Source organism: Pteronotus mesoamericanus, unplaced genomic scaffold (assembly GCF_021234165.1).
Source record: "Pteronotus mesoamericanus isolate MK-2021 breed Mesoamerican mustached bat unplaced genomic scaffold, CSHL_Meso_final contig_2, whole genome shotgun sequence".
NCBI classification, from domain to species: domain Eukaryota; kingdom Metazoa; phylum Chordata; class Mammalia; order Chiroptera; family Mormoopidae; genus Pteronotus; species Pteronotus mesoamericanus.
The window spans coordinates 31,466,567-31,492,227 of record NW_026555084.1 but is presented as its reverse complement, the minus strand read 5'-3'; the positions used below and the strand labels follow the sequence as shown (position 1 = coordinate 31,492,227).

General features: G+C 49.5%; 1 protein-coding gene across 2 annotated transcripts in view; it reads right to left on the bottom strand.

Moving 5' to 3' along the window:
• Window positions 1-362: 362 nt before the first annotated feature.
• Window positions 363-25,661, bottom strand: part of SMURF1 (SMAD specific E3 ubiquitin protein ligase 1) — a 105,499-nt gene continuing 80,200 nt past the window's right edge. Inside the window, exons 6-18 of one of the 2 annotated variants that reach the window (XM_054568514.1) lie at window positions 25,419-25,494; window positions 23,714-23,955; window positions 22,877-22,961; window positions 21,198-21,344; window positions 19,934-20,132; window positions 18,102-18,205; window positions 11,041-11,155; window positions 9,487-9,665; window positions 8,212-8,349; window positions 7,332-7,452; window positions 6,882-7,083; window positions 5,245-5,329; window positions 363-3,783 (exon numbers count right to left, since the gene is read on the bottom strand). In XM_054568514.1, coding sequence (XP_054424489.1) covers window positions 3,684-3,783; window positions 5,245-5,329; window positions 6,882-7,083; window positions 7,332-7,452; window positions 8,212-8,349; window positions 9,487-9,665; window positions 11,041-11,155; window positions 18,102-18,205; window positions 19,934-20,132; window positions 21,198-21,344; window positions 22,877-22,961; window positions 23,714-23,955; window positions 25,419-25,494 — 1,793 coding nt within the window. In that variant the 3' untranslated portion in view covers window positions 363-3,683. The remainder of the gene's footprint in view (window positions 3,784-5,244; window positions 5,330-6,881; window positions 7,084-7,331; window positions 7,453-8,211; window positions 8,350-9,486; window positions 9,666-11,040; window positions 11,156-18,101; window positions 18,206-19,933; window positions 20,133-21,197; window positions 21,345-22,876; window positions 22,962-23,713; window positions 23,956-25,418; window positions 25,495-25,661) is intronic. The other variant, XM_054568515.1, reaches the window with a different exon arrangement.

Genomic DNA, 25,661 nt, shown 5'->3' with positions numbered 1-25,661 from the left:
TAGAAGAGAGGCCGCCAAAGCCTGGGCAGGGGGGTGGGGGACAGTAGTTACTGGCTGGTGGGTACAGCTTCAGTTTGGGAAGATACATGGTTTTGGGACTAGATTGTAGTGATGGTTATGCAACACTGTGAAATGTATTTAACGCCACTGGATTATACGTGCATTACCTTCAGGTTAAATGGATAGATATTATCATGATAAAATACATTAAAAAGAAAAATAAAAATAAAAACCCAAACCAACACACACGGCCTGTGTGTGAAGGAGAAGCCGACGGGTCAGGAACACTCACGGACCCACAGGTGTTTGCTGGATGCAGTACCTTCACGGGTGGCCTGCTTGCCTCAGTTTCTCCTGTTCCGTCCCTACGTTCGTCCTCCTCCTGACAAGGCCCTGGCCAATGTCTCTGACCACTGACTTCCTTTCTTGTGGCACTGTCAAGAAACTGGAATCTCATTCTCACAGCAAAATAACAGATGCCGAAAATGTAAAGTCGTGAGTTTATTGCATATGTAACAAAATGAACCTGACCTCCGGGCCCAGCCTGCTGTACAGTCATGGTTGGTTCTGTGTTTCCAGCTGGTTCCATAACCACATTAAATAGAACTAGTATTTCTTTAAATACTTTTGATTTTGACATAAAACAGAACATTAGTGTACAACTTTCACAAAATAAATCAGCAATAAAAACAGTGGGAAGAATAACAAGGATAGCAGCAATACTTAAAAACAAGACATTACAAAATAAATTAAAAAATACATTATAAAGTGGTTGAGAAACAAAAATAAACAAATTTTAAAAATTCATACTACGTTTCAGGAAGGCTGCCCAGTGGCACACGCTTGGCTGCAGACAGGGGGTGGGCGGGCCTTTTCTCTGCACAGCCCCTCCTGACAGCGCAGATCTGAGACCACCTGACCTGAATTTGGACCATTAGGCTGAGCAAGCTCAGGGGCCACAGTCCCACGCAGGCGGCTCTCCCTTCGGAGGCGCCGGGAGCTCAGTTACTGCGCCCGCACGCAGCCCTCTGCCCTCCCTCCCTGCAGCGCTGGCAGAGCGGTGGTTTGCTACATCCCTGAGGGTCGGCTGCTGACCGCCAGTGGGGGCAAGCCTGAAGGCCGGGCCTGAAGCATTGGGGCACAGCGGGGGGCGACAGGGTGGCCGTCTGGGGCTACCAGAGTGTGACCCGACGGGGAGTGTCAGTGGGGTTCCTGCAGGCCTAGAGGGCGTCATTGGGAGCAGTTCCGATTGCTTCCTACACGACTCTTTGGGGTAGTTCAAAAGACCCAAACAACTGTCAGTATTTAAGGTTCTGGAAGTGCAGGGCTGCTGACAGAGGCCTGTCTGGCAAGAGTAAACTGGGGCTCCGGAAAGCTCTGCCCTTTCAGGCTCCATGGTAACACGGCGGCTGAGGTACCCACGTGCAAGTTTAAGTTAAAAAGCAGAGACCCGGGCCTCCCAGACGGACGGGCACCTCATGTCCCGAGCAGCTCCTGGAGGAGCCGGGATGCGACCCTGTGGACCTTGCTGAAGGGACACCGGATGAGGGAGCAGCACAGGGCTGGCAGGTGTGGAGTCTGAGGCTCGGTCTCGGCTCCTAACAGCAGGAAGGTCGTTACAAAGGAGTCACTTGCGACATCCCTATGTCCCTGCTTCCCAGTCTATTCGACCAGCAGACCCTGTTTTCTTCCCAGGCACTGCAGGCCGGGCCACTGCTGCAGCCAGGGTAGGGGTGGGTCTCCTGCCTCAGTGCTCGTGAGGGCCCTTCCGGTCAGATGGGCGTCCTCCCCGCTTCCCAGGGCTCAGTCACACAGGGGAGCAGACCGAGTTGGTGGGAGGTCTATGTTGTTCATGTCCCTCTTAGAGGAGATTCCGAGGGGGACTGGATGGATCCCTGGAGCCAGCTTCTAAAATGCCCTCAGAAAGTGTCACAGCAAATGAGACAGAGGATGCGCCCCACTGCGACACAGCACACCTCTTGAAAGACAAGGCTCACGATTTGGCCTGGATGTATGACTGGACTGTTTTCCTTCTGCCGCAAATCACACCCAACAGCCCTTCTGTCTAGAAGCCCAGCACGCAGCCCGAAGGTTTGGCTCGCAGCTTGTGGAATCCGTGAATGGGACCGACCTCTGCGCAAGGGGTTCCAGAGGGAGGGTCTGGGTGCCCCCCACATTGGACTAGAGACGGCTTCCGGGGCAAGGCAAGAGCGAGGCGCAGAAGGTGAGCGTGCGTCACACGCAGCCCAGTCTGCAGGAGTTGGTGGTGACGCGGGCACTGAAACAGTTGGCCAAAGGTTCCTTCCAAACCCACCTCAGCCCACAGCGGGGGCCCACCGCCTACCTCAGAAGCATCCACAGCGAAATGTCAACAGTGATATGTCTCGCTAATAAGTGACCCTGCACTTGCCCCCAAACAAAAACACCAAAAAGCCAGGCGGGAAGATCTGTGGCTGCCACCATTTGTTGCTGAAGGTCAGTTATCTGGAATATCAAGCTGCTTGTTAAAATACCGTTTGAACTTTTGTGCACATTGGAAACTGGTGTTAGAAACTTAGGGGCTCGGCTTGCTTTGGACTTGCTCATCATACGAAGATATCAGGGCAAGTAAATCGAGTAGCAATTGCCAACGTCACCGGCTGACACTGGGAAACGGGCCGAATGGTCAGGGTGGAATCGTCCTTCTAGGCCGTCAGGTTTACACCGCGCCCCGCTTTTTGTAAAATAGTAACGTGGGGTGCATTTCGGTCATCGAGGCTATCTGTTCCCCCTCTCCCTTTTAAGCTAGTTTGCACCAAGCCAGCAGCTGTAATGATAGAGTTCTGTTTTATTAGGTTAGCTCTTAGCAATTTCCGCACAATAGTTGGTTAGTATCTGGGCGGCCCAGCTGCCCTCTCCGCGAACAGGTGGCGCGGGGGCCACAGCCCGGGAGCTCCGCTGTGTGGTGTTTTCACTGGAAAAATATTTCCAGCTGGATGGGTAATGTGGCAAAAGGGACTCTTAAAAAGAAAGATCATTTTTTTTATGCAAAACGAAATTTTCAACCAGGATACCCTGAAAAGAAGTACCCTGGGCCTCCAGCTAAAGCTGCCCAATTCCTTTACCTTTCAAAAAGGACTCAAGCTTCCTGCTGTGGCAGAATTCCCGTGTGTATCATACAGTTAGTTTTCAGGTAGAAATTAATCTGTGACCCCAAGCAGGCTGCTGGGATGTGAAATCTGGAATTTGAGCTGAACTGGAAAAGAGGCCCAAAGACTGTTTTGAGACAGAGCGGCTAGTGCAGTGACCAGTCGCAAACCCTCCGTGAACAAGCTCAGCTCCCGGCCTGCAGGCTGCCACTCCTGTAAGGACCGCAGGGCAGTGAGCCTGTCGCCATGTGTTACCGCCATGGCAGGATATCCTGTGTGACCGGAGCCCAGTCTGAACCTGGCTGCGTTTTATTGGATGGGTGATGGAAGGGCGCGGGAGTGCTGTCGAGGTAAAGGAGGAAAATATGGGTGGGAGCCACCAACCAAAGTCCCCCCGCCCCCCTCGCTCCCCCAACACAAAGGAGGGGAGACGACCCTGTCCCTCAGGTTATCGAGAATTCCAGTGCCTCAGCCTGCTTCGCAGGAGGCGCGCAGAAGGCGACAGGCGTTTGGTCTGGTGGTCGTGAGCTAGAATCTGTTGCCTTTGGTTGCTCTTCACTCCACAGCAAACCCACAGGTCTCCTCCACTGCTATCAACAGCTTCTCGTAGAGCTTTTCATAAGACTCATAAGGTGGAATATCGATCCGGTTAAAGCTGGAATGGGACAAAAGAGCGAGAGTCACTGCTGGCCCGAGGACCTGCCTCGAGGAAAAGGATAGGCAGGAGCAGAGCGCTCGCAGCCATGAGCTGGCTCTGCACATGTGTGCATGCGTGTTCGTGAGCCTGTGGGGCGTGGGTAAAGCAAAGGGGAAACCTCTCATCTCTAGTTCTGGGGGTGAGGTGGGGCGGGGGCGAGTGGACAACACCCCCCCCCCCCGTTCCTTTCTGCTTCTAATGCAAAGATTTTTTAAATCAACACACAGCAAAAATAAATCTTCAGATCCTTAAAACCAAAAGAAAACCAAATTACTATTTACTGGGGATATTAGGACAAAGCTCTAACTTATTTTGTTTGCTTTTTGTCCTTGGGAGAAATTACTGAGTACCAGGAATACCATCTCTGCAAACAAGCATAATCCAGACTGGCCGCAGTCAGCACTAGCCTGTGTGCCTGTGTGTTCCTTTGTGACTTGATCTGAGACCAAAACGGTACAGTCTGGAAAATTCCCTGCAAAACTAAGAAAGATCAAACCTCTGATAGGTGAAATGAATCTTAACTTCTACTTCAATAATCCCATGGAGAGATCCATTCCCAATGTTTGTGCCTCTAAGAAGCTATTATCTCAACAAATCAAACACAAAATGGTCATGACCCAGGGGACACAGAGTGGCCTGCTGAATTTCTGAGGGATACGTACATAACTAAGCCTGGTTTTTGTCAAAAAGGGTCAGGCAAAATGGCGGTGCAGTCTTTCTTCCAGAGCTTTTCATTCCCATTTCACTGCGAGCACCGACGTGCCGCGGGGCAGGGGGCAGTGTGGTGCGCACACCTGGCCCCCTGGCCGCCTCACCTGTGCGGGGCGGGGCTCTGTGTCCCTCCAGTCCCAGGTTAACAGAAGAGTCGCACTCGTGGAAGCCCAGTAGCGACCGGAGCCTCCCCCACAAGACAATGCAGTGACAACATGTGGGGCTGGCTGTCCTGACCTAGAGGTGGATGTTCTTTTGCTTTTTAAACCAAACAACCCACCACAAATATTATTTCAGTTGAAATTAAGGGAGGCTGTATTGTCAGTAGGCAAGGCACATCTGTCATGTGCAAAGCCCAGAAGGACCACGGCGCCCCAGGAAGGGCAGATAAAGGGGAGACTGGTAAGTCCAGCTCGGAGGCTACAACTTTCCCTGCGGTGGGTGCACCTGTGCGCACGCGCACAGGTGGGCAGCACGACCCAGGGATGTGCGCACTGGGACATCTCCGGACAAATCCAGTTTCACAGAAGAGAGTTCTGATGACCCTCAGATGTGACATGCTACCAAGCGCTTGTGCCCCCGGACACTGGCACTGCTGGTAGCTGTGCCTGGGACTCTGAGTGCTAAGTCAGAAGCAGGTGAGAAAGTCAAGCAGACAAGTGTGCTCCATGGACACAGGCTCCTGAGCGTAGCCGACAGCGTCCTTACCAGGTGTGGGCCTTCGGGAGGTTGTCCGTGTTTGCGTCGATGAGGTGGATGGTGAACAGCCGCGGCCCTGCGGCGCCTGTAGAACCTTACAAGACAGCATTCTAGTTACTGCGCTTCGGAGGTGGAGCCCGGCCCCTCCACCCTCGGCTGCCCGCTGCCCGCCCCAGGGCTGGCCAGCCCCAGGCTCCCGGAGTTCCCGCGGCGACTGGCCACCATATGACTAACACCAGCCGTGTGTGGAGTGTCACAGGCATGGAGCAAAGGCTGGTGAGACATCCTGTGCACCCGGACCGTGAGCCTGCCGCAGCGCGGGTAACACCCTACATCCCCAGGGGTTTTTTAAACAGAAATGTTTAGCAGGGGGAGGGCCCGGGTGGAGCAGAAGCAGGGACGCAGTCACGAAAGCTCTCCAGGCAAGAAGTGCGATGGGAAAGTAAGAGACACAAATAAAATGCTGGGGGCCAACACCCAAGGGAATGGAGGTAACTTCTCTCACTCCGAACCCTTAAAATCAGGAGAATCTACCAGGGGTGTCCAACCTTTTGGCATCTCTGGGCCACAGGTTGGACACCCAATGTTTTATACATGGAATATACCTGCTATCACTGTTAATATGCAAAATTCAATTTACTAAATTTTAATATATTAATATTCTTCACTTTACTCCTTCTATCAGGGTTACTGAGTGACAAAAATCTAAAATTTCCTAAATGGCAGGGCTAGAGAGAAGCCTGCTGGGACTCTCCCCCCTGCTTGTGGCCGACCATGAGCCCTGCGACCTCCTTGTGAGGCGCAGGCTCTGGGGTGTCTACAGCCTTTCCACCCCCATCCTCCGCCACTCCAGACCAGGTGAGTGGGGACCAGTTGGCTCGGCGGGGACAGGCGGGGGGAGCACGGGCACCAGCAGGACGGGAGTCGGCTGGGCAGCCCACCTGTGCGGCTCAGGACGCTGAGCACCAGGAGCCAGGGACCTGCGTAGCCTGCTGATGGTCAGGCCCGGCCCCTCTCTCCTGGATCTTCAAATGAGCCCACGGAACTCTTTAAAGACTCTTTCCCCAAACCTGTTATTCTTTGTACCCTCCCTTTGTCAAAGAATTCTGCAGAGGAAGGAGAGGCGCCAGGCTCCACTGTGCCCTTTCTTGCCCAGGTCATTCCACACTCAGCCGTGAGCGGAGCCCCGACAAACGCCTGGGCCTCCCTGTGCAGCCAGGCCAGCACCTGGGGCCACCGCTGCTGCCGCAAAGACTTGGGCCCCAGCTGACCTACCACTTGCTGAGTCACTGACTTGCTGAGCCGCTGGGAAAGTGGGCGGGAAAGGAGGTGCGGCCCCTCCTGTGTATTTACAGACACTTTGCTTTCAGCAGGGACAAAGGGCAGCAGAGCCTTGAGGACTGGGCGCTGGCAGAGATCACGGTGGCCTAGAGGCCGGCACCTCTACAGAGGGAAGAGGGTCTTGACGGCCCCTGGGAGCAATGCCCGCTCCTCCCTCTGTCACGCGAGCACCGCCACAGTGCTGAGCGCTTGTGATCAAAGCACGCATGTCATGTGGCTTTTCAGTAGCCGTTTCAGGAAGCCAGCCCCACCGTGTGCCCAGTGTCGACACACGGCGCCAAGAGCCCCGCCTTCACGTCAGTCACCTTGCAAGGCCTTGAAGCCCTGGAGCGGGACGCGTGTGGACCCTGTCACGAACTGCAGGAGCCTGGCCCTCCTCTCCTCGTCAAAGGTCTCCACTGCCTGCCAGAACCACCTGACGACGTTGCTGTCGGCCACACAGTGCTTCAGCCGGGTGTTGGACTTCCAGTCGTTCAGGTCTATTTTATCCAGGCCACCGATTATCAACTGGCAAGGGGTTTAGAGGTGAGTTATTTCTAAAGTGCATAACGTTGTGACATGTGCCTCCCGATCCCAGTAGACACCCGGTCTTGCCCTCACTGGCTCAAACATCCCCACTCTCCCTTCTTGCCCTGTGTCCGCCCGGAGCCCCGACAAACGCCTGGGCCTCCCTGTGCAGCCAGGCTGCACACCCAACACATGCACCTGCCTCGAGCCCTTTGACAGCCATTTGGCTCATCTCGCTGTGCGCTTACCTCTAGTTCCTTCTGGTCGAAAGGCTTCAGTAAGTGTTGAGGAATGAGCTCATTAAACCCTTTCTGAAGAGCTAAGAACTGGGCTTCGATTCCTCTCATAAACCTCCAATTTACATATAACCTGGAAGAAAAATTCACAAGTTGGAAGCAATGCCAATGGTTCATGAAAAAACTTTTTCTCCATTAGCAGGCTCCGACATCTCTGGAGTCCAGTGCCTTGCCCACTGACATCCCCGAAACCCACCAGGTGGTGGCGCTAAACCCAAGTTACAGGGTCAAATAAACCACACCTGCCCTTATATATTCTGATGCATCGCTGGAAATAGCAACAGGATTTAACCTGACCTGTTCCAGCAACTGCTGTGATGGAAAAGCACCATATAGTTGAAAATAAAACACAGGACCCTGGGAGCCAAGCTCGGAGGTGCCCGTGTTTCCAAGTCTTCACTGTAAGTGACCAGGCATTTATCTGTCTTGATTTGAGGGGGAGGAACAGACTACAACGGAGCAGAAGTCTTGGAGACTGAGCTCAAGGAATGTGTAGGCTTCCTCCTCTCCCCTGTGCTCTGGTACCTTCACATACAGAACCGAGGGGGGTCACTTGCAAGTCCTCCCCCTGCTGGGGCTCCAGGGTCCTTACCCCCCTCACCAGGTCAGCCCTCCCACCGGGCCTCCCCACGTAGGGCTCCTACTGCTGAGCCCGACGGTGTCGGGAGTCTCTTCTGTGAGGGGACTCTGGTCGTGAGTGCTGGCGGGGACAGGTAAAGCGCACACAGCAAAGGAGCCTCCACAAGCAACTGTGAACCCCGCTGTGACCTGTGACAGTCCTGGGCACCTGGGCATCCCCACTGGTGACCACCAAGATTCCCCAGAACGTTACCGGACATATTCTTTCTTGTTCTCCTCTGTGACAGGAACGTTTCTGCCGTTCGGTTTCAGTTCGTGCTGAAGAATCCTCCCGAAAGCGTTGTGCTCCACGCAAAAAGTGTGGTCCAACACAGGGGTGATATCGTTTTCTCTGTGGCAAGCAGGAGAGAAGATGGATGTCAGTTAGACCTTTGCCACCACGCAGCAGTGAGTGAAACATTAAATGGAACAATCGGTAGGAAGAGAGAGAGCATTTCCTGACTGCCAGATCCAGAGAGGGGGCCTCCGGCGGGCCCAGAACCCCGGTACGTGCAGAGGGGCGTGGGCGCAGGCGGAGCCGGGGCCACAGCCCAGTTCCAGGTGTGTCCCTGACTCGGTTTGCTCTTTCATGGGGGTGGGGGGGAGCGAGGATGGTACCTCTACCAGCCTATGATTTCACGGGGCACCTGGTTGCTTTGAAAACAGTCTATGAGCAGAACGGAGGGAGTCATGCAGAGGGAACTGAGTCAAAGGGACAGCCACCTGCAGAAAGCACGCCTGGGAAGTGCTGTTCCCCCTTTGAAGGCAGCCTTTTCAAGTTCATCAGTTCAAACAAGCCCTTGAAAGTGAGAACTGACTCCTTAATCTGCCATATTTCTTGAAGCAGAGTGAGAGGCTTCCCACAGGATGAAGTCCCTCACCCCCTCGGATCCCCCCACCGCACTGGGATGTGTAAATGAGGCCAAGCAGACGCAGGGTACAGTCAAGAGACCCGACGCCCGTCAGCTCCTCGGCTGGCCCTCCTGTGAGACCGACCCAGGGGACACCTGGGGTTTGCCGCGGAGCTGCGCCTGCTGCTTCTAAGTGTTCAGGATAATTCTAAAACAGGGCGGCTAAGTATCCATTTTGTTTTAATACTTTCTTGTATCAAAGTATTTGAAACAAGATATTCCTTAGATACTAGTTTTGTTTTTAATACCTGCTCTCTAGAGATTAACTGGTGACACTTTAGTGTCAACCACCAGGTCTGTGGATTAACATTCGTTATCATGTGTTAATAATTCAAGGAAATAACCAAAGAAACTGGTGCATGAAGAGAAGCTGGCAAAACATCATGAGGAAAATAAGTCAATTAAATATTTTTTGTTAAATCTACTTTTATATTTCTGGCCATAAAACAAGAATTTATTTCTCTTCTCCAATTTCACACGCATCCCCAACACACACACACACGCATGCACGCACGCACACGACAAACGCATCCTGTGTCCACTAAGACGGAGGCTCTGTACGAATGTTCAGTACTTACAGAATCCACACTAAGCTCTTATGTAGCTCTGGGTCCACTGATTCCAGGTCAGAGAGCTGGATGGGCTTCCCCAGTAGCTGCTTGTAGAAGGGAACCGTGAAACCCCCATTTATGTAGTGTCCATGGAACACAGCCAGACCCATGATCCGACCGACAAAGTGGAAATAAGACAGATGGTCCTGTAGGGGGCAGCAGAGAACATAAATTCATTTAAAAAAGTGGTCAAGGTGGTTGCCCTATGGTCTCCCCAGCTTCTTGGGAGTGTCCCACAGCCACTGACCCGGAGCCAGTTCCTCACACCCAGCGCTCAGGTCCAGATGAAAGAAGGTCGGTCAGTAAGTCTACGGAACATTTCATCTGCTCTTAGTTCAAACACCTTTTCCTTAGAATTGCTATATACTTTGGGGGACCCAGTGCAAAATGAAAATGCAGAGGCCCTTATTTAAAAATTATTAAGAATTCCAATATGGCAACAGCAGAGATTGAAACCAAGCCCGGCCCTTCTGAGTGGGGCCTGGTCACTGGCCGCACTTCTCCCTCCTGTTGCACCGAAAAGAAAGAGCAAAGGGCAATGCCCCTTCTTCCTCTGCCACCCACCCCTAGTCCCACAGGAAAGAAGGAAATCAAAGGAGGAGAAAAAGAACAGAGGAAAATAAGCATGGACAATTTAAGTAAAAGGACCATTTAAAAACCAGAGCTGTCTTTTCCTTTCTTAAAGATTTTATTTATTTATAGAGAAAGGGGAAGGGAGGGAGAAAGAGAGGGAGAGAAACATCAATGTGCAAAAGAAACATCAACTGCTTGCCTCTCCTACAGGCCAAAACTGCAACCCAGGCATGTGCCCTGATGGAATCGAACAATGACCTTTCACTTTGTGGGATGAAGTCCAACCAACTGAGCCACACTGGCCAGAGCCAGAGCTGTCTGTTTTTTAACTAAAGAGGGAACCTCACATTTCTACTTTCAGGTTGGAATTATAATCAGATAATTAGTCAAAGCTTAGTTTCATATTGTTATAGACTCAGTCATGTCCCAAGGCTTGCAGGGTGGAGCTGGTCTGTGACTTGCACGGTGGCAATGACGGCAGGACGCAGCCCTGCAGGAGACTCTGGCCTTGGCTCGGTCGCTCAGCTGCACCGATTTCCTCTTCTCTAAAGCAAGCAGCCATGAGTGCCAGCACTGGCTGCCTAAAAGGCCTGCTATGGGAGCAGTCCGGTTTGACTGGGAGGAGGACAGACTTCGACCCTGAAACCCACTTCTCAGAATGAACCCGCCAACAAACGTGGGCATTGTCCCAGAGCTCCTGCAAAGGGCAGTGAGGTGCAGCTCGAGGTCCCTCTCGTTCTCCTTGAACATAACACACCCAACGATCCCAGTCACTAGAAACGCAGGATGGACATCATCTTAATCCGGTGCTTGCTCTACCATTTTATTTATCGCAGGCCTCGAGTAAGTTTACAGTGAATAAATCCCAAACGGAGATTGAAACTGAAAATCCATTAAAAAAAAAAACCTTAACTTAAATTCCCGACTTCTTTATTTGTGAACACTTACAGGGTTGATGGAAGAGTCTGGGTTGATCTGTAGCGTGTAAATGTTGTCCGTAGAATACTGGAAGAGTCCGTAATATGGATTCAGCATTTCATGGCACAATAAATAAAGCCACTCCCTAGGAACGAAAGCAACAACATAAACAAAACATTTTATATGTGCTCAAATTTCTGGTTTTGCATCCTAACAAAAGGACTGAACCACGAGAGGCCAGAACTGGCACAGATACCAGGCTGTGAGAGTGCGATCTGTACGGCCCGGGGGAGCAGGCCTGAATCGGGAAACCGGTGCTGGGGGTGCTGGGCACGGTCTTCCCGGCCAAAGGGCCAGCAACTCTGAACTCAGAAAGAACCGTGGTTGACTAGCACTAGCATCACCATGAAAGTACAGTATTCTCAGCTGTTTACTTGTCAGAGTTTTCTTGGCTACTTTGCAAAGATCAGCAGCTCAGGTGATGATGTTAATGATGCGGTTATAATGGACCAAAGTGCAATACAAAGCAGTATAATCCTACTTTTATTTAAAAAGTGTGTGTACATGCACACACAGAACAAAAAATACATACGCAGAGCACAGAAAAAATGGGAAGGACTTACACTAACATGCTGAATCGTAGCAAACCTGAGAATTAGCATTCTGGGCCATATTCATTTTTTTCTTTTGCTTTCTAGTTTTTAAATTTCCCATCGATCATAATACATAATAATGTTCAAATAAGTTGAAAATATTTCACAGTCTACAGAGGCAGGGATTGTTTAAGAATGTTTTTTCCCCTTTGTACGTTCTGTCCTATTGAATTCTTTTTTTTTTTTAACCATTAACATTTATCATGTTTATAATTTAAAAACTAGTTTAAAACTTATAAATATTAATTGCAAGAATTAAAAAAACCTGGATGGGGTGTATAAGAATGAAATTATTTTCTGAATTCCTTTATGTTTGAATCATTTCTGTATTAAAAAGAAAACCCAAATCAAAAACAAATTTAAAAAGCACTCTAAATAGAAGCCGAATGTTTTTAAAAAAAAATTTTATTTATTTATAGAGAAGAAAAGGGAGAGAGAAAGAGAGGGAGAGAAACATCACTGTGTGGTTGCCTCTTGTGTGCCCCCTACCGGGGACCTGGCCTGAAACCCAGGCCTGCGCTCTGACTAGGAATTAAATGAGTGACCCTTTGGTTCACAGGCCGGTACTCAGTCCACTGAGTCACACCAGCCAGGGCAGAAGCAGTGTGTTTTGATTGCTCTGGCCAGGCCATGAGAAGCCAGGTATGGGGAACCTATAGAGACACCTGTGACTGTTCTCTGTGCAGCCTTTTATTCTTTCTGTTCAAACTCCTTTCAAATGGATATATCTCATTAAGAGAGCGGCCCCAAATTCTATTCTGGGTTTCTTTACTGTTTCAAATAGAAAAGACAGAGACCTGAGAAAGAATAGCAAAGGACAAGCACGAATGCAAATAATCTAAGAAAACGGCGAGAATTCACAAAAAAAATGATCAGACCAAAACAAAGTTAATTTATCAAACTCCAAAGAACTGAAAGGCACTGCCAAGCAGGTAAGACTCCAAACATTATAAAGTCTCTTGACTAGAAAGGCAAAATTTCCCAGCGGTAGTCCTTTGATTCACCCCCAAGTTTGGGGGTTTGGATTTGAGAAGAATCATTTTCATAAAAACCAGGGACCTGCAGCTGTCTAGACAGGAAGTGATTAAAATACAAGCAAACATTCTCATCAAGCCATGGACCAGGGAAAGAGGCATATTAGGAATGTTCTGGAAGGGGGAAGGGAAGAGCTACACTGGCAAAAGTGAGAGAACAGAAATGGTGCAGAACAAACAGTGGGAAAATGAGAGCAGACCAACTCTCAGTGCGTGGAGAATGCGCCGACGCGCGAGCTCAGTCCCTCCCTCCTGTCTACAAAGAAGTGCTCCCCTCTGGACCCGAGCAGGAACCCGAGGGCTGAAACAGCAATCCGAGGTCAAACTGGAGGTGCCAGAACCGCGGTCTGCCGCTCCTTCCGCCGGGGCACCATGTTACTCAAGGAAGCCACACAGTCCATCTGTATGTGGAAGACTTGGTAACTATGGAAAATGCAGAAGAACGGAGCTCCTTCCAGACCAAACCAAGCTATGCACACATGTGCCTAGGACTCTAAAATGCCAGCCGTGCAAACAAATAATGGTAAATTGAAACAGTCTGAGATACTGAACTCTTGAGACTATAAAGGGTAATAGCGCAGGTGTGGAAGTGGCCCAGGCCTCACAGTCAGGACAAACACTAATGACTAAGTAGGAAGGTTCGCACCTGGAAAGGGGGACTGGAAGCCCCAGCCTCGAGCCAGGAAATGGACTGTGTTGCCACGGACAAATGGAAGTCACGTTTGCCAAAAGAAGGGTGGTTTCTAGAATCAAGATTGGGAAGACCAAGGGAGAAACTTGGGGCAATCTTGAATGGAAAAGTGTTCCCCATGGACAGGCAGTGCCCATGTGAGCTCAGTTAAGAAAATGCAGGCTTTTTTCTGCACCCATTACCCCAGACAGACTCAGGACAAGTGAGGGGTGGGGTGCAGGGGGAGACGATGTGAAGGGGAAGTTGGAGGGATGGTTCTATTCTAGGAGCAGAAGGCACATTGAGACTTCCTTCTTTTTGATTCTTTCCTCTTGGCTGCCGAAAAACATCTCATCTCTATTCAGAAACCAAATGAGACCGTGTTATGATGCTTATCAGGACATAACTGTGCTCAGGAGAGCTGCTGCAGGGCTAGGGACCGGCCTGCACTTCCTAAACTGGGACGGTGAGACTCCCCTGCCCTGGCCCCACACGGCAGGGCCGCTACGACGTGTCCTCACGCACTGTGGGCCCTCCTTTGTGGCATCTACCAGGCTTGGGGGCCCATGCCGACTTCGGGCATTCTCTGTTGCCTGAATCCCATTGCGCTGAGAACCCCTGTGCACAGGGGGCACCGAGGGGCAAAGTGGGCAGAAAACATGGACTGTGCCCACAGTTGTCTTCCTGGGACATGGCAGAGACTCAAAGTTTAAAAGTTAATGAATAAATACAATGATTACAGGGCAGACAAATTATAGGGGAGCTCTCATTTAAGAAGATTCAATCACATGGTAGATACGTTGTTTAATTCTTTTATTTTATAGTTTATCCATAAAATTCGATGAATAAGTATGCTACTGTGATCTAAAAAACAAGATAAAAAAATGTTGAAGCACTGGAAGAGAGGTTGGGGGAAACTCCCAGAAGTGGGGGTCAACGAGAGGGGAGAGGAAGATGGAAAATAAAAGCCAGAAGATGACAGACATAAAGGATCATCCAGGGAGTCCCAACATTGGGGTCACAGGTGTTTCAGAAAGACTAAAACAAGGAAATGGGGGGGGGGAGGTGAAATTATGGAGGAGGAAAATCCATTCATGCAGCAGATATTTATGGAGACAAGTGCTCGCCAGGTGTCAGGCGCGCTCTAGGAACAAGACAAGCTCCGACCACAGGCGCAGCGGCGTGTCTGCTGGAGACGAGACACGAGGAGGAAGCTCACCCAGCACCACACGCCAGGGGGGTCAGTGCACTGTTGGGAAGGCCTCTCTGAGGGCGACCTGAGCGAAGGGACAAACGAGCTATGTGACATCTTGGGGATGGGTTCCAGGCAGCAGGAACGTTGAAGGTGAAGGCCCCAAGGCCTGAAACACCTGTCAGGTAGCAGGGACGGCAAGGGGGAGCGGCTGAGGGAGGGGGGCAGCAAGGCTGCTGACGGGGCTGGGGGGAAGCCACAGGGCAGGCGGTGTTGCGGGGGAGGCCTGTGGGGCTCAGGTTCAGGGGAAAGGATCTGCGGGGTTTTTAGAAAGACACTGGCTGCTGCTGGGAAGTGGCCTGCTGAGATGCGTGAGACAACAGGGAGGTGAGTGAAGGGACCACAGCAGCAGCCAAGAGCAAGGCAGGGGCAGAGTGGGGGTGGGGGGGGCAGGGTGTGTGTGGCAGGGGAGCTGCAGGAGGCAGGGCTCTTTGGAGGGTCTTCAAGGCTGGGATGGGCGCTGGGAGGTAAGCGAAGTCCCGGGAGAGTTAAGGGTGACTCCAGTCTGACCCAGAGGGACCGAGTGGGGCCGTTCAGGGAGGTGGGAAAAGACTAGCGAGGAGCTGGTTTGAGAGGGAAAGTCAGAAATTTTGAACTGTTACGTCTAAGATGCTTTAGAAATATTCAAGAGGGACAAGAAGCAGTTGGGTAAACAAATGTGGGGTTGAGGTGAGAGACACATTCGTGCACCGCCAGCGCTGACAGAACTGAAAGCCGCGGGCTCCGCACCCAGACCGGGGAGGCGGAGACCCGGGAGGCACCAGGGGTCCGGCGAGGTGTGGCTCGTGGTCACCTCGAGCCCAAGGGCAGAAAGAGCTGTGTGGAGCAGGTTCCAGGAAAAGCGAGGTGCGTGGGAGCAGGAATGGGGGTGCACACAGCCCCTCTGAGAGGCTTTGCTGCACAGACAGCAGAGACATGGGGCTGTGACCGAGAGTTAAGTGTTCCTGAACACATTTTTGTTTGTCCTGGAATTCACAGTTGTCTTCGCTTTGCTTTATTGTCTTTATTGCCTCCTTAAAGCTCAGGCAGGCAGGGGATATGGTATCCAAGGAAGGTTTGGGGGGCATGTTTGCTTCTTTTAAGAAGGGAGTTGCTGTAGCACATTTATATGTGGATGAGGTTAAGCCAGGAGAAAGGACATTTTGAAGAAAGGAGGTACATGTGAAATAAGAATAGGAGCCAAGGGCCTGGGATGCACTGTGCAGGGGGGTTGCTCCGCAACAGGCACAGGCCAGGGCCATTCAGGGCCATAGTAGGAAAGGCCGAGCCTACAGGTGCAGATCTAGGCTGTCGGGATGTTTGGTCGTGCTGCGGAAACTCCTCAGATTGCTGTTGCCTCCGTCAAATAAGCGAAGTCAGCAGCTAAGAGCGAGGCTGGGAGAAGTGAGGCTGGAGATCTGACAAAGAGAACAAGAGGAGCCCCCTGGGCTGGGTGGCTCAGCTGGTTGGAGTGTCATCCTGTACACCAAAAGGTTGCAGGTTTGATCCCAGGTTGGGACATGTACAGGAAGCAATGTTTCTGTCTGTCTCTTGTCTCTCTCCCTTCCTCTCTCTCTAAAGTCAGTGAACATGACCTCGGGTACAGATTTAAAAGAAAAAGAGAGAGAAAACAGGAGGCATGACGAGAGAACCAAAACCTCCTTGAGGCTGTGGCCATCGACATAGAGAAAGGCCAGTGGCGTGGAAGTGTGTTTGCTCTGAGCCGTGTTCCTCTGCTCAGCTAAGGCTCAGGGCAGCCTGAGGATGCAGTCATTCAGAGCTGGGATTTTACCAAGCAAGTACAGCAAATGGAAAGGAAAGCAAGAGAGTGATTACAATGGTGGACTATGAGGAAGGAGGAGGTGAGAACAGGAGGGGGCAAAAAACAGAAAAAGGGTGGTAGAATCTACAGGGGATGGATGGTCCTGGATGGGGTCAAATAACTTCTGGTGGATAAGGGACAGTTCAGTGATGCTGGGTGCTGGAAGACAGCACAGCAATGCCTTCAAAGTTCTGAATGAAAATTATTTTCTTCCTGGAAGTCTATAAAATGCCAAACCATCAAAGTGTAAATTAAAAGACATCTGTGGACACAAGATCTTAGATAAATCATCTCCCACACACATAACCTTTCTAAGAAAGTTACTCGAGGATATACTTCAGTACCACAAGGGAGTAAGCCAAGAAAGAGGAAGCTATGGGATCCATAAAACAATGGCTCTAACCCAGAAACACAGTGAAGCCCCATGATGACAGCTGTGCCCAGAGAATCATCACTCAGCATGGACAGAGTCTCCCCGAAGGGGGGGACATGGAGAAAGGGGGTGACCGGGGATGGACAAAAACTAAGTTTAATGGGACAATAAAAATGAAGCCTGGTTTAAAAAGAAGAAGAAAAAGGAGCAGAAATTCTTGGAAAAATTAAAATCTGTTCAAAAGAACAAAATAAATTATGGAATATCATCTAACCCCTCAGTGAATATTTACATTGTCAAAACAGTAAACAATGTAATTGATCCTTAAGTCTTAAAAATAAAAGGTACACAAACATAAGAGATACTTACTTAGTTTTGGATACAAAACAGAATATAAATCTTAACTTTGACATTTTAAAAGTAATATCACAAGTGACAGAATGTAAAAGAGAAATGGTGGAAGCTACGCTGAAGGAGAAGTCAGGAGTATTACCATCCTTTTCTTAGGAAAAATAAGAGGTCAAGAGATAATGCCTCCAATTGATAAACCAAACAATAATGGCAAAAGCACATTATGCAAAATTATAAAGACAATGACAGAAAGTCTAAAAATATTGATATTACTAAATAGGGAAGTGAGAGTATTAGATTAGATCCTCCCCACAATCATTATCCATCCAGTTTACCTGTGTCTGTGACCACAGCCATGAAATCAATAGATATTACCTGAATTTGATCAATTTGGTGATATAAAGATATCTATTAGAATAAACTGTTGAAAGAGCAAAAAAGCATTATCTTAAAGGTCCCCAGAGGTAAAACAGGAAATAGAAACTTTTCATTATTGTAGTTGAATTAAAAAAGTTATTTCCAGAAATTACTTTGACCAAAATTTCATTTGGAAAAATTCCTTTGCTGTGAATGCAACACCCGCGCCTTCTCCCAGGCCTGGGAGTCCCGGCGTGTGCAAAGTGGGGCCGCCTCCCCTGCTCATGTCAGGAGCGGGCCCTTCGTGGTTCAGGTTCGGTCGCTCCAGAGGAAGGGGTGCTAAGTGTGAAAGGCTGGTCCTCGCTTTATAAAAAGTAAGTGAATGGCGAGGATCATGGACACTCCAATAGGTAATGGCCAGAAGCTAGTGTTCGCATGCTCTTAGGCGTTCATATTCTGAAAAAGCTCACTGAAGGCCACATTTGAAGTCCTGACTGTTCCAAGATGAGCACCAGAAGGAAGGTGGCAAATGACTGCAAATATTTTATTAGTTATCCTGAAGTCCACGCAGCAGAAAGGGTGAATAAATTAGCATCTCACCTCGCCACTCCACCGTAATCCAAACCTTCTTCCCCACGGAATTTCACCATTAGTCGTTTTTTCAAGTCTTTTGGTCTCATCTTCATTATCTGGCGATAAGACTCCTGTATACCAAAATTAGTTTTAGAGTGAAGAACTTTTCTTATTCTTAACATAATAAAAAAGATGAAAGGGTATTGATAATGGAGCCTGATTCAAAATAAACATTCATTGAAAGCCGCGCTTTATCTGGTTTCTCTTCCTAATGTTTATACAGGGAGGAGCAAGTGTAGGTTTATAGCAGTTAATATAGAAAATACAATAATTAATAAATAAAAATACAAGAATAAACCCTGTGTTTTGCATCCTCGCAACTGTAACCTTACTTGTACCCCTCCCGGTTTCCCTCAGCTTTTCTCCCACTGTTTCTGGCTCATAAACCACAACAAAATAAGCGCGTCCTGGGCGATACTGCACCTACAGGAAGCACATTCACTGTCAGCACAGCCACTCAGGACTTCAGAACAAACGTCCTTGTTAGAGTTGATTTTCTCTATGCTTACTAATTTCAATGTGTTCTATGAACACTTCATATATTTTCACCAAAATGAAACCATCGCTAGAGAGTCTGAATGTGGAAAGACTTCTGAACCTGTTTTTATACCTGAAGTGAAAAATCACATGACTTCCACTGAGTCCAAAGGCAAGAAAGGGTTTGTATGAGACATAAAGTAGCCTACCCAAAACATAGAAAACATGTGGCCAGCCCGATATTCCCTCAGAGTCAGCATTTTGAATAGAACTAGCTAAGTGTTTGTAGATGTTTCCAAGTGATAAGGCACTTAAGAATCTTTTCATGCTTTACATTTAATGTAATTCAAACTTTGCCATCCCAAGAGGGAAAGAGGAGATTGGGTGGAAATGATCTGGCAGCAAAATGTCAATAATTCAGCTCCTTTCTAACCCTGGCAACCATGTAAGACGGCTCAATGGGCCAGCCCAGGCACTTCAGCGGACCCACTCATCCAACACTGGCTGCGCACGAGGACGAGCACGGCCTTCGCCGTGGACAGGAGCCAGGCTCCCCGCAGCCGCCGCCCCGGCCTCCCTCGGGGCTGCGGCCCAGGGAGAGCCTGTGCTCACTTCTCATCCAGCCTCGGTTGCCAGTGACGGGTCACGCCTGCCAATGATTCCACAAAGGCCGGCAGGTTACGGCCCAGACACAGTGGGGATTTCACCTTAGGATCACATTCCTTGAGAAATGGGCCCTGTCCACAAGAGGGTCCTGCCTGTTCAGGGACCCTGACCCCACAGAGGGGCCGCATAAGGGGCAGAGCCTTTCCCAGGAACCATCTGATCTTCCTATTTCCGGAAGAGACAACAAGGAGGCTGCTTGGCCACTAAGCTCTGAGGAGGCAGTGCCATTAGATCAAATTTCGTGTGAGGCCAAGGCAGAAGGAGCGACTGGCGCTGAGGAAACTGCAGGAATGGAGGATCCGCGTAATATGGATGAGGCATTTACAGTATGCAGTTCTCTCTGTACTCATCTCTGGGTTTTTACCCCAGGAACCACCTGAGTTTTTAAACTTTACCACAGAAGAAATACGGTTTCCTCCCTACACAGGCACTGGTCCTGACAAAACCCTGCATTTCACAGAGTAGTAAACTCAGTATCTGAAACACCAAACAGAAAGAAGAGCTCGCTGAAATGCAGAAACTGCTTACGGAGCCGCCCCTTCAAGCACCTTAGAAACGAAGGGCCCTCAAGGAGGCGATTTCTCAGTCCCCGTCACCTGCTTTGTTTAACACAAATGCAGTCTATGCCTGACTGCTAGTTGCACTGAATTCCATACCTCAAATATTTCTTCTCTGGATACTTCGATGCGGCAATGGCCAGCTTGAGGTTGCTGCAATGATAGCTCGTGTCTGAGGACCTTCAGCTTCTGAACTAAATCTCTTTCGTATCTCTGAGCAGGAAGCTCCTCGTCCTCCACGGAGCCCTCACTGGGCAATGGCAGCGGCTGGCTGGGCTCCTTGAGTTGGCACTGGTGACTTGAGAAGAACAGAGCACCAAAGTCACTCCAAAAGCAGCGGCCGAGGGGCTGCAAGCAATTCCTCCCATACCAAAGGGAGCGAGAAGAGAGTTCATTACACAGCACTTTAAGGAGACATTTTTTTCTCTGATGCACAGATAAGTAAACACTGCTGGTGAACACCATTAGCCCAAATATAGGTCCAGGATGCAGTAAAGGAGCTAGCCCACTTTCAAGCAACAGATTATCATACGTTATCGTTGCTCTTACTAGAAACAGCAACTGCTATCAGTTATCATCGAGTCTGCAGCTGAGACTGACCAATGCACTGTGAGATGTGCCTTGGCAGTTAGAATTAAATGGAGTTGGTGTGAAACATTGTAAAAACAGATTATAGTGGTTGGGGGCGACACACGCAAGGGCAAACGGCTCAGTGAAATCTAATGGTAACCAGTCCTCATCTTCAGAATCAACAGATTGCTAAGCCCACTCATTAAAAGGAAAATTTCACTGAAATAAAAGGACTAGGACTAGCAGAGGGACAAAACGGCATTTGTCTTGTTCAGGTTTTGCTCCTAATGTCAGTTGTCAGTGAGGAGAGCCATGGGGGCTCTTATGTTCTGAGAACACAGCAACCTGGAGCGCCATGTGGGAGCCAAGACAACTCCCAAGGCCAGTGGCCCCGGAGGGGCAGGCCCGGGAAGAGGGCCAACTGCGGCGGCCCTTCTGGCCTGGGACGAGCAGGTCCTACGGGCAGGGAGCCTCGCCTTTCTCTTCTCACCCGAGAGCCATACAGCTCGCCACAGGCTGCGCGTGGGCGCGTCCTTCGTGAGCCTGCCTGCCCTGCTGTCTCAGCAGCTCTAACTTCGGCTGCAGGCAAGCAGACGGTGGCAAGAGCAGCAAGACAGGGCTTCAGTGCTGCTCCGCTCCTGAGAATTAAGACAGGTGACCGCCCCCTGAACAGCTATCATAGTTTGCTTATGCTGATTCTCCACTAACAGACAATACAGTGGATAAAGAAAACTATTAGAACACATTCAATGATAAAGGTAAGAAGTCAACAAAGATTGTATAAAAGTCTTACTTCATGATGTGGTGTAACCTTGGGTCTGTAAACTGGGTTGTTCGGTTATTATGATCTACAAAATATATTCTCCCAGAAACGGTACTTCTGACTTCCCAACCTGGTGGCAGTGGTCCAAGTTCATCACAATTCACACTGTTAAGGTCTCTACCGAAAGGGAAGATACAGAGAGGTTTGTCCATCTGAGCATGGCGGCGTACGACCAAAGCTTCAGCCAGAGGGACCGCGGGAGCCCCTGTCAACATGGCCGCGTCCCGGCTTTGCTAAGAGGGACAGTCCCGGTGCTACTTACACCGAACTCACGCGGAATCCAGGCCTCTGCGCCGCAAGCGGCAGCAAAATCCAATAGATAAAAACAAAACTTTCAGAACCTAGAACCGCGAGAGGGCCTGCGGTCTACACGGGGAACAGCACATCTCCGACCACATTATCAAGACCAGAGGAGCAGGGAATACCTGCCGCTGCTGGAACCGTCGGAACCCACAGGCTCAACAAAATGCTCAAGGTCAGAAGGGCTGCTTCACTGAAAAGCCCCAGACAGCACACGCTTTCTAAAGCTGACGGGGATGCGGGAATGTGTGTTCGGAATCTCACAGTTCTAAACTGCTGCGCTGGGCAGAGGCATTCCCATTTTTTAGTTGGCTTTGTTAAGTAACTGTTTCTAATTCCAACCTCCTGATTAATTACTTCAATGCAATCCACAGTCATATGGGAGCACAGCATTAGTGACCAAGATGCTTGTCTAATTAGCACAAAAGCCTGACATTTCTGACAGTGGGTACTGAAGAGACACCTAATCCATTTGCATGTAATAGTTCCATTCTAATTATAGATACTGAATCTTAAATTTAAGACAGGCTGGAAAATCAAAGGCAGGAGGCTTGTTCTCAGATGAAACAAATTATAATAAAAAGGAAATGAGCATTACTAAAAAATGTTATTAGGTAGTAATGCTATTCTAAATAAAAAAAAAAATTTAAAAGCAAAGCAAAGCAAAGCAAAAAGAAACATCACTCCGTTTCAGGGTGGGGCGGGGAGCTCTGACCTGGGCTCAGGTGTACGGCCTTGTAGAAGGAATTCGTACAGAAAAGCTTCATCTCCCCCAGGAATGGTCCCCAAGGGACTGAGGCAATAGGGACAGTAAAGTAGAAGACAGAAAGGGTGACAGAGTCTTTATATTTCCTTTTTAACGCTTTATTATGGAAAATTTTAAGCATATAAAAATAGAGAAATCATAATGAATAATCAACTTTAACAATTATCAAGTCACTGTCAACCTGTTTTGGACACCCCCCCACATTCACTGCCCCACCCCAATTGTTTGCAGGAAATCCCAGACGCCATATCATTTCATCCATTAATGTGTGTAGTTTAAAATGAGAACACGTCTTGGAGGGGTGAGGCCTGCTTTGGTCGTGTGATCTCACCTCCAGGTTCAGGGCTGTTTTCTAAAGGACCCCTGGTTCCAGCAGCTGCCGCCTGACCAGGTGGAGGGTCTGGAGGTGGTAGCAGAGCCAGGACCCGCCCAGAGAGCCCGAGGCCAAGGCCCCACGGCAGGCGTCCCCTCTGCGCTGCCAAGCGTCCAGGTTTACATCTTCTAACCTAAGGGGCTCTTAGCCAGTCACGGGGTCCAGACAAGCCCTGGAAAACCGGCTTTGGTGCGCACTTTAGAAACCTACCTTGGTATCCGGGGGTCGTGCCACGTGCTCACTCCAGTCTGTGTGTGCAGGAAGTAAACTTGCCCCTGCACTGTTGTTCTTTGTTCTGTACAAAAAAAATTGGGGGATACAATTAGTTAAATTCAATTCCAAGGAGAGTTTTCAACCAGTCCTCTGAGCACAGAGTCTAAGCTTCTTTTCAACATTGTTTCAAGTCACCCAGAAATGGAAGGGAAAGGGCAGCGTTAGCTTCTGCCAGGCTTCCTCGGGTCGCGCGCCTGCACCCGCGTTCGGGCCTGTCTTCCCTTCTCCATCCATGCCCGGGGAGCCGGGGCTCTCCTCAGCCAGGGCCCTGGAGGGGCCGCTGTGGGTGTGTCCGCCACCTCAGCACCGGCCTTACTGTGCGCTCTATTGCCGCCGCTCACTCTTCCTTCTGGTATGATCTGCCGCATCTCCACCACATTCCTCCTCCATGAGGTTCTCCCTCTGCGGTTGTCCCAACGATCCCTTCTTTCCACTCTTACCCCATATTGTCCTTTCCACATTCAAATCACAGAGCACTACAGACACCCTCATCGGGCCCATGTACCATCCTGATTTTCTTAGACATTCTTCTGCCTAAAATATTCATGGGATTGCTAATCTGGGAGGCTGGTACAATTGCTGACAAATTCATGAGGAGCGAGATTTATCACCATCTCTTTCTGGTCACTCGTCTTTACACGGATACAAACGTTGTACGCACAGCTCTGCTAACAGCCGTTAAGGCACGTACAGGTTTCTAAAAAAGGTTTCAAAACCTAAAGCTGTCTGCAACGTTGCAGAGAACACTCAGGGTAGCGGGGTGAATTCTCTCACCGTAGCCCTCGGGCAGCTCTGGTGACTGGTGGCCGTGTGGTCGGTTCTGAGGGGTCTGGAGGGACCCCCGGATCTCGGGATTTCGAAGTCGCTGTGCCTGAAGTCTCTGATCTTGACTTGGGGACTCCCCAAACCTGCAGGTGCCGCCCCCCGCAGCAGCGCCAGTGCTGTCTGTGTAGGGGGCGGGCTCCTCCATGAAGCAGCTGAGCGGCCGTCCAGGCCCCGAGTCTTCATAGACGGTTCTGGAAGGGGCAGAGCACAGCACGCATGGGCACACGGGCCGAGGTCAGGGCCTGAACATTCAGCATGGGGCTCTCATATCCATTTATTTTGCTTTTCTTCAACAATTTATAGTGTTCCAAGTGCTTAGTTTTCCAAAATTCATCCTGCCCTATTTAAATAGGCTTTTACATAGGAACAAGTAGCCGAAGGGAGTCACAGGTATGTGCCATCAAAGCCACCTGTGGGACTTCATCTACGGGAAGAGCCGACTGACTGTAAACAACCATCCCTGGACTCTAAGGAGCTCATGAAATGAGATTTGATTTTTCTTTATTTAAAGTCAAATCCAAATACTCCATTTTCGTTTTTATATTCCTCTATAATAAAACTCCTGGTTACATAAAATACTGCAATGACTGTAAGTACTCTTTAACATAAATCTTCACCCCCTGAGCAATTTTGAAGACAATTTGGCCTAATAGGCTATTTTCCCTTAAAGTAAGTACTTTTAAAAAACGTTCCATGTTGAAATATTTCAAATGTATTCCCAGGCCAGGAGAGGAGCCTGCGGGCTCATCGCTCCGCTAGGACAGCGACCGTCTCACGGTGACTGTCCCAAGCCCCCTCTCCACTGAACCATTCTGAAACCAACGCCCACAATTTCCCGTTTCATCCTTAAATATTTCAGCATATACTTCTAGCAGATGAAGACTTGTTCCATTATCATGCCTAAAAAAAATGTACATTAATTTTTTAAAGATCATCAAACACTGGTGAGTGTTCAATTTCTCCAGTCGATTGTCTCAGGTCAGGATCCAGGCGAGGCCCACACGCCCCATCAGTAGGTTTGCCTCTTACCCCTTTAATGATTTAATTCATAGGTTCTCTTCCTTCCTTGGGAGTCATTTATTTTTCTAGCAAGTATTTGTGAAGACACTGGGCTGTCCCCGAACTTCTACCCGGTGGCCCCAACCAGATGGCGCAGGCCGCATCCCCTTGGGGCTGTGCAGCGCACCCTCCTGCCCCGGGATTTCCACGAGGAGCTACCAGATTACCTATAACTACCACCCAGCTTCGTTAATTCACCGGGGATATCAAAATTGGGATAGTGACCAATGAGAGTTTTCAGGGTTCAAGTATTTTAGGGTTTTTTCCTCTCCCTGTGTTATGATGAACATATTAACATTCATTTTTGACAGATTTGATGTGTTTCAACCCATGAGTTATAATTCTTACTGATGCTCAACTGTTCCATCTCTGGCCAGTGGGAACCTCTTTAAACTGGATCCTGAGTCTTTCAGGCACAACCCCACCAGTCTTTCCAGATTCCTTTATAAACAAGGAAACTGATGCCAGTTTTATCCCAAAGCCCTTCCGGCATCTCAAGCATTCAGCACAGAGAGGAGGCGGGAAGGCCGCTGTCACGCAGAGCGAGAGCCCGTGGCGGCAGAGCGCCCAGCAGTCGCGCCGGGGGGATACGTACCCTTCGTTTTCTAACAGGCCTCTGCAGTCCACCACAGACCCGCCAGTGCCTATTCTGTCTCGTGTCTGTAAACTGACTAAAACAGAAAAGAACGCCTTGCATTAAAATCCAGTGGTATTTTATACAAGTGTAATTACAGTGAGCCACTGAATGCATAATTTATGCACATTGTTTTTTTTTTTAAAGCGAGGCATGTGCATATACATACACACATACATTCCCAAGCTTTCAAGCATGAAGCAT